Consider the following 16,005-nt stretch of genomic DNA (forward strand, 5'->3'; position numbering starts at 1 on the left):
TAGGCTACTGTACCAGGCCAGGATTTCAAAATTTTTACAAAAAGCTAAAACCGTAACTGTTTTCAGGGTAGGACTATTGAAATATGTAAGATTCACTTGCTATTTTACTGCTGGTAGTTAATGAATTCCCTGTTGTTTATGTAAAACTTAAAAGTTCAGAGCCCCGTAGTTTGCTTTTAACATTTTTGGCTTTGTTTTCCTGTTTTTAAATATTTGTTTATTTGAAATGCAAACTTAAGGAAATGGAGAGACAGATTTTTCCATCTGCTGGTTCACTCCAAAATAGCCACAGAGGTTGGAGTTGGGCTGCTCCAAAGCCAGGAGTCTGGCCTGGGGCACAATCACTTGGGCCATCTTCCACTGTTTTTCCAGAGGCATTTAATAGGGAGCTGATTCAGAAGTAGCACAGATTGACTTGACCTTGTGCCTATGTGGGATGCCAGTGCTATAGGTAGTGGCTTAGCTCACTATGTCATCCACTTTCAGTTTTATTTTACATGCTTTCACTTGTATGCATAATGTAAAGCTAATTTGAAGTATACTTTTTTCCTCTAAGGAGATGAAGCATTATCTAAATCAGTGCCTGTCACAGTGGATGATGATGACGACGACAATGATCCTGAGAATAGGTATGATTCCATCTGTAAGGACTTTAAAAAGATTATAACACACCCTAGGCGTGGGCGCAAACAGCAGCAACGGATCAGCAAGCAGGTTGTAAAAACCAGGATTGCCTGCCTTAGAAAGCCTCGGGCCCAGTCTTCCTGCAAGCTTGAAAGAAAGGCCAGAAAATGGGCCAAAACCCAGAAACGTTAAAGTAAATATCAATATTAACACACCTAGCATAGGGTGTGTTATAAATTCAGAACTCTCAGTTTTGTGTTTTTATATGAACTGTGATCACTTTTGAATATTTTTACAGATTTTTTTTTTGGTGAAAGTGAATTATTACCAGTAAATTGGTGATAACAGACATCTCCTTTGTATTTGATTATTGTTTTTAAATGCTATTCCATATGGTGTTCCCATTTATTTAGATCTATTGAAAACTAAACAAAAAATTACTCAGGTATTAAGATTATGAAATGTTCAAAGTAAATGTCAAGTTTTAAGTTATCCGGGCTGATTTACATTGTAATGTTAAAAACAGAATGGAGTTAGTATAATAGCATTTACTTTGATAAAGACTTTATTGTTCAAGTCTAAACAAATTGAAGTATGAACAGTGAAGCATGTGTGTAGATTGACTTGACCAAGGAATTGGCAGGGAGATGGAAACATAGATACATCCCTGTTATAGCAATGAAGAACAAGATATTAGGTCAGTGTGATCAGGATGTTCTTACATATCTTTAAAGAATTCCTGTGTTGTAATATACCCTACACTTGCAGTCTTCATCAGGAAGGTAGTATTGTGTAGTGGATAAAATTTAAGAATAATGGGGATAAAGATATTTGGCTTCTAGCATTTCTAGTAACTGTGTGACTTGGACAAGTGACTTTTTGCTGAAATTTTATGTCTCTAAAATAAAAAATGATTGGATTTTCCCTGCTCAATTGGCAAACCAGAAATCTATAAGATACGATTTTATTAAGATGCATTGTGTTCATCATTCATTTATTCCTAATAGTCAACCATGATATTAAGAAAACATGAAAGTACACATATAAATTATAATTTTGGGGGAGAATGAATAAATGGTGTGGGATCGACTTTTAAAAAATATTTTATAAAAGATGTATTCATTTTATTGAAAGGTAGATCTTAGAGATGGGGAGACAAAGATTTACATTCTCTGCTTTATTCACAAATGGCTGCAATGGCTGGAGCTGAGCCAGGGCAAAGGCAAGGCATTATGAATCTAGGCAAGAAAGTTCAGGGCGAATTAATGTGGAGGTGGAAAAATTTGGCTTTTTAAAAATGCTAGCGCTTTCAGATGGAGGATTAATCAGACGAGCCATTGTGCCAACCCCCAACTGTTTTATATCTGGGTGACTGATATATTTCTGTTCAATATCAACATTCTGCTAATAGTATTTTTATTGGGATCTATAGAGTTTTGTTTAATACTTTTGAATAGAATTTAGTTATAGACATAAAAGGCTCAGATTCTTGTTTAGGTGTATATTCAGTTATATTATGAATTATGAATGAAATCCAGAACAGAAAAGCATATATGCAATCCATCAGGGATTTTATAAAATATACCGATAAAGCCCAATTATGGAAGCATTTAATATTTTTAATATGTTTTAATTTCAATTTATTACACTATGTTTTCCTATATATAAATCTCAGTTCTCAAAAGTCAGTGACAGGACAACCATGTTTAAAATATTTTATTTCCTAGTTTAACTGCAACAAAGCATGATTTCACATTTAGCCATTTGCAAGTAAGAGTATTGTTAAAGTCTGATAATGTTTTGCATTAGAGCTTTATAAAATATAACACTCTGCCTTTTAAATTACCTGATCATAGCTCTTTGTAAATGGCAAGTATTTTATTGGAGCTTATCTTTAATTTCATCTTGTATTTGGAATTTAAAAATATAACTATATAAAGTAATTTTGATAATTGATTTATTTTTCAAGTTTTTTCCTTAATATTTAGCTTTGTTATACTTTCATGAAATATGCAACTAATAACTCATTTAATATCTACTGTACCAAAGAAGTATATTCCATGGTATAAAAATATGTTCTTGTATTTTAGTATAGATGATGTCGCTCAATATATTTGAATATACACTTTACAACACTTAAAACATGTGTTTGCAGATCGTGACTGAAGTTGAGTTATTTTTTCCTGATTTCATTTTTTTGAGTGGAATGTATTTTGGTAGACAGCATATTGTAGCAATATAAATTTGTACACAGTTGTATAATTGTGTATAAATTATAAGTTTTATGTTTTGCCTTTTTGGCAGCATTGTAATACATTTCTAGTCTTTGTGTTTATGGAGAGGTAAATAGTATATTACTGTAAATACTTCATTACTTGGATGCAAAAAATTTGTGTAAATTTTTTCTTGTTCAAGAATTTAATTTTAATCATAATGCGTGTTTTTGTAAGTATTGAAAGAACTTGTTAGAATCAAATTGTGTACAGACTAGTTTGTGGCCCTAGAAATTTTGACTTGTAATTCCTAAACATACATGCACACACACATTTATGGGAAAGTTTACAATAAATTTTCCCATGTCTTTTACTGTTAAAATTATGTAGTTTTGTAATTATAGTTTTTAAAAAGTTTTACTTTTAATATATTTGTAGATGAAAACGCATACTATTGAGAAATTAGTCTGACCTGTTCAGTTCTGTTTAATTGCATTTATTCAATGAACAATGACATAGGTTGTTTGATGCACTTTGTTATTCTGCATTTAAGCTTTATAGAAAACAAGTAACAGTAATATTATGTTTTGTTCAGATTTACATAACTAAGAATTCCAATATTATAGTTTAGGTTTTATATACCTTTTGAAATGTGCAGCAATAACAGTTTGTCATAGTTTTAGTTACTTTATATTAAAATTTTTGAGGATATAAGCACACCTTACTGAACGTGGTTTTTAAAAAAAATTTAATTAAGACTTACTTTTATGTGAAAGGCAGATTTACAGAGAGGAGAGACAGAAAGATCTTCCATCTGCTGGATCACTCCCAAAGTGGCCACAATGGCCTGAGCTGAGCCAGTCTGAAGCTAGGATGCAGGAACTACTTCAGGTCTCCCCCATCGGTGCAGGGTCCTGAGGCTTTGGGCTGTTCTGCACTGTTCTCCCTGTCCACAAGCAGGGAACTGGATGGGAAGTGAAGTAGTGAGGGCATGAACTGCTGTCCATTTGGGATCCCAGCACTTGAAGTGGGGAGATTAGTCAATTGAGCTGTTGCACTGGGCACTATTTTATGCTTAATTTTAAAGTGAGTTATTTTAATCTTTCATTTGTTTTAAAAATACCTGTTTGGGTTTTTAAATTTTTTTTTCTTTCAAGTAGCATTTATTCATACGGTTTTTTATTATGGATACAATTTAATATTTAGACTGCTATTGAAAAAATATAGCCCGAGTAACTGTTATCCAAAATGCTTCAGACCAACAGACTTTGATATGTTAGAGTTATTCTGATTTTAGTATATTTGGTTAGACTTTACTGGCTGACAATCTGTAATTCAAAAATTGAAAATCCAAAGATGGAAATGCTCTGGAATCTGAAACTTTTTGACCATCAACTTGATACTTGAAAGAAAATTGTGGAGTTTAGATTTTCAAGCTGGGGTTCCTTAGCTTGTATATATTGATCCCTTTATGTTTTCAGTATTACTGGTCTTTTTTGACCAAACATTTTTCCAGTAATATGGATTCTCACTTAATACAGTATGAATGATATTGAGTGGTATTATACTAGCATATTCAAGTTGGAAAGCATTAGTGTTGAGGAGAATTTTGGTCTCTCTTTAGAGTTCAGTAGTAGATATTTCACTGGAAAGCCGAGAAAGGAATTCCTTTTGAAATACTGTACTCCTATATTTTTAAGGACATGTGGACTATGTTGAAATGAATCCTTGAGAGTAAAAAGATAAAATTGCTAGATTTTATAAATAAACATTCTTTTTTTCTTCTCAATTTACTTAAAGCTTGGAATTTTACAAGGACCTCCCTGATTATATATTTTCTTAAATATTGAAGAATGAGTAATTAAATCCAGTAATACTTTACTATTTTTTTGTGACTACTCTCTAGATGAGGCTAAACGTTTTTAATGAAGTTAAAATTTGATCTCAACAACATGTGGCTGATTTATTTTTATTTTTTTTTTCTGCCTGTGAAGCTTTGTAATTTTAATCCAGCTTATTTTGGGTAGAGATGAACAATTCCTGTATGTTCATGTTATTGAGGATATTTAATGATTGTTTCGCATTAATATAGCAGAGGTTTATTAGTTACATGACTATCATTTGGCTTCCATTTTGAACACTTAGAATTTATGGCTTCTATACATGGTTTTATTTATTTTCTGTACAAATTTGCTTAATTTGGAATAATTTTTTCTTTGGTTTTTTTTTCTTTTTTTGTGGTGGTCCTTTTAGTTTTGATTCTGATTTACTGAACTTAAAAACCAAAGATAGCATTTTAAATCAAATAAAGTTTGCTGTTTGAGTAAGGGGTTCATCTAGCAGCTTTATGTATTTTTAAACATTTATTTGGTTTATATAATGCTGGTAAGTATTGATGTCAATTAACTATAGTGTCCAGCCAGTAGATTGGATCTATTTGTAAATGGTTTGTGTTTGCCACTGGCCTACTTCTATCATGCTGGAATTCTTAGCAAGGGAAAATTCTGTCTTGCATAGACTCAAACCTTGTATCTATTCCTTCTTTCCTATTTTCTGTGATTTGGTGATAATGAAACTTTCAGAAAATGAGAAAGAAATCTTGCTAAAAAATGAGATTGATTTTTTTTTAATGTTAGCAAAAATGATTCCCTTTTTTACAAAATGATTCTTTTAAAAATTCTCTTGTCTTTTAAATTACAAACCAAAATTGAGACTTGAGTAAATTGTTTCTTTTCTCGTATAAAACATTAAAATAGTTATTTAACATAAATTTTGTAATTTCATACCAATGCTAATATTTTTATTGTCATTTTTTTTAAAGTTCTAGTTTTGTATAAAGTCAGGAAATACATATTTTGTGATTCAGACCTCTTAGAACCTGTGTATAAATGATCATCTGTGGGTCTTTAATTTCATATAGCTTTACTTTCTATTTCTGAAATGTTTTTGAACAGTCATTTTGTATTAATTTTCCTAGTACCCTCACCAGAAAGAAGATAGAGCAGCTTTTTAATTGTAGACATTGTAGGACATCTAACTAAATTTCAACCTGTTTCCTGCCTTTTTGATTTATTATTTCATGAACTCCAGGAACTTCTGGTATAGATCTTCATGGCATAGTTGTATTTTCTAATAATAGAAACTTCAGTTCAAGATACTGATTTGTACCTGTGATTTTATGTATATATACTAAAATTTTAAAAGAGCTTCATGGCTTTATAATTTGGTTATTCTTATTCCTTAAGAACTAATCAAAGGCTGATACTCTACTAAAACTTATATGTTCACTGCTGTGTTCTCACGTAAAATATGTAACATTCTTTGTACTTTTTTGAACTGTTTTACATATCATCCTTTGAAATATGTGATATTTTAACTCTTGAATATGATTGTTTTATATTTCTTAAAAGCATGTACTTAATTAAACTTAGGATCTTATTCTGAAATTTGTTAATTAAGTATTGTCATTGTGCACAACATGTATACAAATTTTAAATAAATTTTGTGGCTTTTGTGTATGGATGCAGTGTTTCCACCTCTAAAAATGTAATTTTATTGGCAGTTTTTTCATGTCTGATTTTGGATCTTCTTAAAAGATAAAAATTGTAGTAGTATGTATTTTAAATTAAATGGCCTATCAGTGCATTTTAGAAGTGGAGCATATTGAACTAAAGGTGTTGTTAAGAATTTTTGTTAACTTTCAGAAACTGCAGTTTCAATGTTTTTTTCCTTTCTAAAGTTCAAATTAGTGAAATTCAGATATATTTAAGAATGTGTCTTATGTATTTGTGGAGACAATCATTAGCCCAGGGTCATAGTGAGTAGAGAGTATAACTTGCATAGCAAAATTTTTAGCAGGCCAGGATTTTGGTTTTGGATTCTGCTTTTGTCTTTGCCACTAACTATCCTTGTTTCTTTGGCTAAGTCATTTTCCTTCTCCTACACCTGTTTTTTTTTTTTTCTTTTCTTTTCTTTAATCTGTAAAATAACATAGCTGCACTCCAAGATCATTTCTTTTAACTCTGACATTTTATCTTGCTTCTATTGTGACTGCTTCTCTAAAAGCTCTGTAGTTCAAGAAATCCTTCTCTTGACTACTTCTTTTAAAGGAATCCAATGTTTTTAATTACTGATTTACTTACTAGTAAGTCATGGTTTACGTTTCTTTCTTGTTAGAGCGCTTAAACAGGAGATGTCACTCTTCTAAGTAGTATCATAATTACTGAAGGCTTTTATTTTGTTATTGTTTGCTTGGTTTTTGTGTTTTTGGCTCATTTACTATTTTATTTTTGCTTTCCTGTAGTAGATAAAGGTGACATGAGGCATTATCTTGATGTTCGTCACATAGTTTAGAAGATTTACTTTGTGTGGGTTTTGTGGTCCAATTATTTCTTCATGCTCCAATTCCAAAAATCATTGTCTCTTTGTAGGTTTTTCCCTCCCTCCCATATTGTTTTGCTTTCTCCCCTTCTCCCTTCCCTCCCTTTCAGGAAAATGGAGGCGTGGCTCCATTCCTTCCAGCTCTGCCCAGGTTTTCTGCCACAAGTGTGGCACAGCCTGTGCCTCTAATGCTTCTGATAGAGTCGTGACTGCTTTGGATGCTACACCTGTCCCAAGATGTAATATTGAGCATTGAGATTCCAGGGACAGTATCTTGTTACCTGTATGATTTTCCCAGAAACGTCTTGGAAAGCTTCAAGAAAGGAAACTTCAGAGCAAACAGAACCAACTAGGGATCATGACTATACATCCATCACATGCACACCAGCATGGGTCGAGGCCTCCAAAATGATGCTTTGCCAGCCTCAGCTGGTTCTCAAGTGATGATGTCCTTCAAGTCTCTGTGGCCCGTGACTCCAGAGTTAAGGTAGTGGAGTTTCCCTTTAAAGCATCTCACAGCAGGCTTTGTAGATGGGACACATCTCACTTCAACGTGCTTACTGACTACTGAGGTTCAAGTTCTGCCTCAGTTTTTAGCTCCTTGAAACTAAGTTACAATTTTTCAATGTAGAGCCTAGGTTTATGATATGGTGGGTCTGTGGCATATTGGACTGGATCTATTAGTAAAAAACTTTTGAGACTATTTTTGACTGTTTTGGTCAAAATTGTCACGAGTTTTTAAGAGGACAAATTTAAAATAGTCACAACTTAGAGAGTTCCCATCACTGTGTATGTAACCTATGACGGAGTAATGACCATCCTTTGAAGTTTGTAAATTTCTGCTTGTAAACTGACCATAATTAGTCTCTTACCTTACTGAAGGTGCTTGACGTGTTACAATTCTGTATTTAGCTCTGGTTTCATATTTTATGTTTAATTGTGTGATATAACATGCAATCATATATTACTATATTAGTGCAGTCCATATTTCATAGCTTGTTGACATTCCTGAATTTGTGACTGAATGTGGAGGTTTACATATTTTTATCTTTCATGTAGTAGATATATTCTTAGAAGTCTAGAGTTTAAAAGATGAACAACAGCAGCAACAACAACAAAACCCTATGTTTTTGTAGAATTAGCAAGCGAGTCTTAGTAATGACTGCTTTAGAACTTATAAACCAAAATAAAAACGGGGACTTGAACTAACCTTTAGGATAACTTGATAAGGAACAGCATTTTTAAAAATATTTACTTATTTATTTGAAAGTTAGTTATACAGAAAATTGGTTGTGGGTAGCAGGAGTTCAGGTACTTAGATCATCTTTTCATCTTTTCTGCATTCCCAGCCATATTAGCAGATTTGAAAGTTTAGCAGCCAGTGGGCCTGGTGCGGTGGCCTAGCAGCTAAAGTCCTCAGCTTGAATGTGCTGGGATCCCAAATGGGTGCCGGTTCTAATCCCGGCTGCCCCGCTTCCCATCCAACTCCCAGTTTGTGGCCTGGGAAAGCAGTCAAGAGGACAGCCCAAAGCCTTGGGACCCTGCACCCATGTGGGAGACCTGGAAGAGGATTTGGGCTCCTGGCTTCAGATCAGTTGAGCTCTGGCCATTGCGGTCATTTGGAGAGTGAACTGTTGGACAGAAAATATTTCTCTCTGTCTCTCCTCTTCTCTCTATATATGTGACTTTGCAATAAAAATAAATCAAATTGAGATGCCTGCATGGGCAGCAGTTAACTCACTGTGCCACAATGCAGACCTCAGGAATTATATTTTTTTGTTGAGTGTTATCTTGCACATGGTGATAAGATTTTGTAACTGCATGTGAACTGGTTTTCCATTCCTAAAGTAGAATACAGTGTTTCATGTATTTTATATATACATCCATTCGCGTGTTTATTCATTCCAAAATTCATTTCCAAAATTAATTTTTGAAAGTATTTCCTGGCCATGAGAAATAATGTAATAAAAGACCAATTTGGAGAGTTTTTCAAGAAGATACAATATACAGTGTAAAGGTCTTTTAACTTCATTCTGAAACTTGTCTAGCTGGGGAAGGATATTTTGGAATTATCTTTATTTTCTAAGTTGATGAAAGCAAATGATATTTGATTTTAATTTTTTCTTGACATTAATTGGGAATCATGTTAATCCCTGTTTTTAAAGATTTATTTACTTTTATTTGGAAGGCAAATTCTAAGAAGAGGAGAGAGAGTGAGTGAAAGATTTTTCCATCCACTGGTTCACTCCACAAGTGGTTGTAATTGTCTGAGCTGAGGTAATCCGGAGCTAGCATCCCCTCTGGGTTTCCCACACATGTGTACGGTCCCGAGGCTTTGGCCATCCTGTACTGCTTTCCCAGGCCACAAACAGGGATAGGAAGTGGAGCAGCCGGGGTACAAACCAGTGCCCATATAGAATGCAGGCACTGGCAGAAAGAGGATTAGCCAGTTGTGCAATTGTGCTGACCCGTTAGACCCTCTTAGAAGTTTGTGTCCATTTTAAGTGCTGCACAAACTAAACTTGAAAAGAGAGAGAGAATCTGCAAACCACTGGACTTGAAGGTCCAAGAGCAAATCTTTTTGCTCGGTTTCAATAAGATTTCAGTTGGGGTGATCTTATCTCTAGTGCACTGAAATACAAATCAGGACAGAAGCCCTCAGGAAAGCAAACTTCATTTACAAATTGATGATTCTCTGTGTTCTTTATTTTTAAAAACTTTAATTTTTTAAGGGATTTATTTTTTATTTGATAGGAAGATTTAAGAGAGAGGAGGAGAGACAGATATTTTTCATTTGCTAGCACACTCCCTAAGTGGCCACAGTGGCTGGAATTTGGCCTTGTCTGAAGTCAAGAACCAGGAGCTTTTTCAGCGTCTCACGCATGGGTACAGGGGCCCAAGGACTTTGGTTACCCTCTTCTGCTTTCCCATACCATAAGCAGGGAACTGGATGGGTACTGGAGTAATTGAACTTTAACTGGCACCCACATGGGATGCTGGCGTTGCAAGCTTAACATGCATGGCATGTCACTGACCCCCTAAATTTTTATGATTTATCAGTTTGAAAAAGATAACAGAAGCCAAATAGCAGTTTGAGAGTGATTGCTTAATTTACTATTTAGGTGCTTTTTGCTGTTGATCTTTCTCAAACAATTGAAGAGACATTAATATCTTCTCCCATTGAGTGAATTAATCATTGAAGTATGATTGAGTTCCTATGAAATGTAAAGACATTTCATATCCAAAAGTAGCTAAATTTCCATAATTCCAGGTTTAAGGTTTTGATTGAGATGTAATCAATCTTGATGGCAGAGTGAATATTTAGTTTGTAGCTGTTAGGTCATGACAGAATCATATCAGTTTATTTCGGAATATTCCAAAGGTATTCCTTTGTTACTGTGCCTTAGGAATTTATGTCACAGTACATGTAGAGTTATCAAAACACTTTGTCTTGAACAAAAAACTGCATAATTTTACATTTTTTTCAGATGCCTTTCTTTAGTACATATATGGACATTGCTAGGAATATAGCTATATGTTTTTTTCTTTAAAACTTTAAGTATATGTTGGTGAGGAAAGGCAGAGAGACAGGTATGCTGAGAGAAAGAGAGTCCTCATGTGCTATTGAACTCCACAAATACCCACATGGGCTGAAACCAGAAGTTGGGAACCCCATTCAGGTTTCCCATGAGTGGTGAAGACCCAACTAGTTGAGCTACCATTTGCTACCTCCCAGGGTACACATGAGGAAGGAAGGTGGAATTGGGAATAAAGCCTGGATTCAAAACCAGGCTCTCCTATGTGGCATATGGATATTCATACAGACTATGAACCCATATGCCTTCTCTGTAGGAATGTATTGTGACATGATGATATTGATAAAACAAGTGTTTTCTCATGCTTTTAGCAATCAATTCCATTAGCGAATTGTTCTTTGAGTAGCATCTTGAAATTTTACTGTAAATGATGCTATCACACTTTTTTCTGGCAGTTAAGAAGTCATTTACACTAATTTGTTTTCTGTTACTGTGTGTATAACTAATGACATCATATTTCCTCTTTTCTCTGCCTTATTTAAGTATTAGAAATTTTGATTGCTTCAAATATTAATATTTGCTGTTTACTTTTTTCTAATCAGAATTTATGAGATAAATTATAATCTAGATCCAAAAATAGTTGCTCACAATTTGAAGCACTGTTCATAAGATAGTGGTTTATTGCACACGTGTTTTGCACAAATAGGTTTTGCTGTTGAATTGAAGCCTCTTAGGTGGTATTTTGCCTTGAAATGCCATTTGTCATAAGTTGATTCATTGTTGGCATGATTTTTGTAGTTTGTTGGCAGTAAAGCAAATACAGAGCATGGGCAATTATCCAGCTTCAGATTGCAGTTGATATAAATGGTCTATAAGAATATGTCCCTGAGGTTTTTTTTTTAAATGTATTACTTAATCATATAAAATTGAGAACTAATCAGTATAAAGAATGTATTTAGGATTTTTGTCAGCATAGTTTAAAACATGGCTTTGGTAGTATTTTTAACCATGTGTGACCTGTTGGCACATTTACTTGTATTTTAAAGCAAGTTTTGCTGTGTTTGATGTACCTCACCCTCAAGTATACAGTATTGTTTCTTATTTTTTCTCTCTCTCAAGAATTGCTAAGAAGATGCTTTTAGAAGAAATAAAAGCCAATCTTTCCTCTGATGAGGAGGGATCTTCAGATGATGAACCTGAACCTGAAGAAGGGAAAAAAAGAATTGGAAAACAAAATGAAGAAAATCAAGGAGATGAAGGTGTGCTTCTCAAACAGAAGTGTATTTAACTTGAGTCTTTCAAGATGGTCTAAGAGAATTCTTAATTACATGCATTTGAAGTTTATTAAAATGCTTAAACATTATCATTATTCCTGTTGTTATCTTGTGAAAGTTACCATAAATGTAACTAATAGCAAAATATCTTACACAGCATGTTTTATAACTTAAAAATTCTATCAGTATATATGGGTTAATCTTTGTTATTTCATAATGACATAACAACTCTGATAGCTGAGATTATATGTTCTCACTATCGACACCAGAACGCTTGTACAAGTCTGGGCTTTTCCATAAATTATAATCGTCAACAGAGTAGCCATACATATCCTTTCAAAGGCAATTTTTTTTTTGGTTGAAAGGGTTTTTGATTTCTTCTCTTTGTTTAGCAGCAAAACATCAAGTCAATTCGGAATCAGATTCAGATTCTGAAGAATCTAAGAAGCCTAGATACAGACATAGACTTCTGAGGCACAAGATATCTGTGAGTGATGGAGAATCTGGAGAAGAAAAAAAGACAAAGCCTAAAGATCATAAAGAAGTCAAAAGCAGAAATAGAAGGAAAGGTAAGAGATTTCAATGCAGAATGTAGAGATACTCTTAGTTTTATAAACTAATAATATTTTTAAGTTTATCTTCATAAATCATAGGACACATGTATGAATTGAATAGCCATATACTGCCAACGGCTACTTTTATGTAAGAGTAGAATAAAAAAATACAGTGGGAATACAACCCAGAAATGTGAAATGACTCAGAATATTTTTGAAACTTTTATAGTAAAGCACATCTAGTTAAAAAAATTCATTTATTTTTATTGGAAAGGCAGATTTTACAGAGAGACAGGGAGAGAGTAAGATCTTTCATATTCTCGTTCACTCCCAAAGTGGTTGCAAAGACCAGAGCTGACCCAGTCTGAAGTCAGAGGCCAGGGGCCTCTTCTGGGGCACCCATGCAGGTATAGGATCCCAAGGCTTTGGGCCATTCCCAGGCCATAAATAGGGAGTTGGATGAGAAGTGGAGCAACCAGGACACAAATCAGCGTCATATGTGATACTGATGCTTGAAGGTGGAGGATTAGCAAAATGAGACTTTGCTTTGGCCCCAGACACATTTAAGTTATAAAAAGAAACATTTATGGCTTAATATACATAAATACTATACAGAATATGTGATTTCATGCATCTGTACGAAGAAATCGTGTTTTCCTATGGCAAAGCAAAATGTATAATTTGGGTAGGAAAACTCATACAGGTAGTTAGCTTAAATTTTCACTACTTTAAACATCTGAATCATTTTGCATTGAGGGTTTACATTGTTTCCAGCATCAACAATAATTATGCAAGGCACAAAAATGAATAAGAACATGTCTTAAGCAGTCTTACAAACAACCCAACTATACAAACCATGCAGTTCTCGGAAGTACAATTAAAAATTTAACTGTTCTTACCATATTCATAAAGTGGTACTACCGATTTGAAAAATTATTTGAAATGTACTATACATATAGGTAAGTACACGTATAGTTGGTGAACAACTTAATGAACATGTAGGGTCTATCCAGATCACAGAATAGGCTGTTCACTGCTATAACCCAGAGATTACAACTTATACCATGACCATGTTTTCTTGTATTGAAATGTTTTATTATATTACATTTTTAGATTAGTTGATTATTAGCTTGAAGAAATTGAATCTGTTTAGAGGATGCTGGTGTAATTAGGAGTAGGGAAGCTTTTTTCCTTCTAAGAACAATTTTTTATGGGCTGTACAGCAGCATTGTGTGAATTGTAAAGTTTATTGCTTTTGAGTGCCATTTGTGGTAGTCTTGGCATGGCCTGACCAGATGATGTTATTGGCCTTATACAACCCACAGGCCAAACGTTCCCCACCTTTGCTACATAATGGTGGGGTTGTTGAAGAGTACGGTTTATCTAAGTTATATGGCAGATTGAATTTAAGAAAGTGGAATATGTAGGAAGATTGTCTGGTTCCTGGTGATGTCATGGTACATGTTCAGTTCTGCAAAAATGATTGAGGTGAGGTTGAGGTGAACCATGTTGTTTTGCAAATGGAGGGCTTAGAAAAGAATGAATACTAAACATTTATAGGACCCTTTGAGCAGGTTTGCATTAATAATGAAGACAAGGAAATCTCTCATGCACAAGTAAATTTTGTATCATAGAAGGTTTTATGTTAATAAATAAGCATTCCCAAAATAATGAGCTAATATTTATCTCGCAGGATTTTTTTTTTTTTTTTTTTTTTTTTGCATTACAACATCAGGCAGTTTAACAGGGTTTATGTTCTAAGGGTGTTACTTGAGTGATCTTGGTTGTTCTGAGAGGTTCTTGTCTTTGTTATATCAGAGGTGCAAAATGTTTTCTATGGCTTATTTGGTGTCCTTGTCTACCTCAGTGTACTTACAGACCGAGGTGCCTATTGTAGTGTTTTTAACCTGTCCTCTTTCCATCCTTTGATGAGGTACTTGAAGTCTTCTGTTGGCTTGTATGAATCGGCTGTCTTGTTTTTCTTCTTCATCTGGATATGCTCTCTATTTTTGCAGGAGGGTCAAGCACTGATTTGGCCCAGTCCGACAACATGAGCTCCAGGATCAAATTCTAAGTCTGATTTTTCCTGAGGCCAGGGATCAAACACAATACTCTGGTTGGAGAACCCCCAAGAAACTTCACCTGGAAGGTCTTAATTAAGACCTTGCTTTACTGTGTGCCAGCTGGTGCAGGGTTGGGTTCAGTCTGCCCCATCAGACCCTGCACGAAACAGCTGTTAGGAACGGTAGTATGTACTGTGATATAAAATCTCCGGTCTCTCCCCAGTCCTAACTGTTGTGTTTTTGGTTGGGCGCTTTGACCTGACCCAGGGTGGCCCTCCAGGTTCCCACTTTTGATCCCCTCCTTCTCAGCTACCTTGATTACCTGTGTATGAAATGGCCTGGTCTGTGGAAACCCTCAGGAATTATGTTTGAATGCCAGCCAAGTACTCAGTGATTCCCATTGCAACCTGCACCTAGTCCACAAACCAGTAGCAATGCTTGGCCCCCACTACAAGCTCCTGGCAGTTGCAAAAGTCATGGAGTGGTCCTACTTAGCATGTATGGTGGGCATACCACCCCCTTCCTCCCAGCTCTTTAAACAAAATTTAATAGGCAACTGTGCTGGCACACTGGTACACTTTGTTCAGAGTGCCTGTCAGCCGTTGGCTGCTTTTCACCCAGCAGTATGACACTTGCATAGGTACTACACAACCTGCGTAGTTGCCTGGAGATGAGGGTAAACTATGAATAAGTTAATTTAGGAGGACTACAGGTGTTCATTTAAGGATATTTTCAAATGTTTTGAAAATTAAAAAAATTTCCAGACTGATATGTTGGATGAAGAATTATACTGGATTAGAATTGCAGTTAACGACTAAGTTTGCTATTATATTCATGTGTATACACGTGTCAATACTTCCAACTTCTAAGCTGCTTAAACAATTTAATTGTGATAAACATATAACATTATATGTAACATAAAACTCACCATTGCAAGCGTTTTTAAGTGTATTTAAATGTATTGTCATTAAATATACTACATATTACACAGTTATATTACATAGTTTTCTTTTGACATCTCAATCACTATATACTATATACTGATCACTATATACTGGTTAAACATTATCCTTTACTGCTTTTCCCACTTTTACCATTTTTTTAATGTCTGTATTCCTCCATGGCTTATAATTAGAATAAAACTTTCGTTATCATTTTAAGTCATGATAGAGCTTACTTTTTTTTTAAATTTTCAATAACGGATTTACAGAAATCGTACAAAAATAACACACCATTCATATTTATGTTTTCCCTGGAAATCCTACGCATTTATCTTTGGTATAGTTTTCAAAACCAGGAAATGAGCATTGATAAAATCCATTGACTAAGCTAGGAGTTGGCAAAGCATATCTGTAGTACAA

The 16,005-nt window shown here is 34.4% G+C and overlaps 1 protein-coding gene across 8 annotated transcripts in view; it reads left to right on the forward strand.

Moving 5' to 3' along the window:
* Positions 1 to 16,005, forward strand: part of ATRX (ATRX chromatin remodeler) — a 188,983-nt gene that overhangs the window by 65,039 nt on the left and 107,939 nt on the right. For 7 of the 8 annotated variants that reach the window (XM_040999433.1, XM_040999434.1, XM_040999437.1 and 4 more), the window contains 3 exons: positions 557 to 629; positions 11,873 to 12,012; positions 12,420 to 12,596. In XM_040999433.1, coding sequence (XP_040855367.1) covers positions 557 to 629; positions 11,873 to 12,012; positions 12,420 to 12,596 — 390 coding nt within the window. The remainder of the gene's footprint in view (positions 1 to 556; positions 630 to 11,872; positions 12,013 to 12,419; positions 12,597 to 16,005) is intronic. The other variant, XM_040999436.1, reaches the window with a different exon arrangement.

The sequence above is a fragment of the Ochotona curzoniae genome, unplaced genomic scaffold (assembly GCF_017591425.1).
Source record: "Ochotona curzoniae isolate NIBS_2020 unplaced genomic scaffold, NIBS_Ocur_1.0 scaffold_1852, whole genome shotgun sequence".
NCBI classification, from domain to species: Eukaryota; Metazoa; Chordata; class Mammalia; order Lagomorpha; family Ochotonidae; genus Ochotona; species Ochotona curzoniae.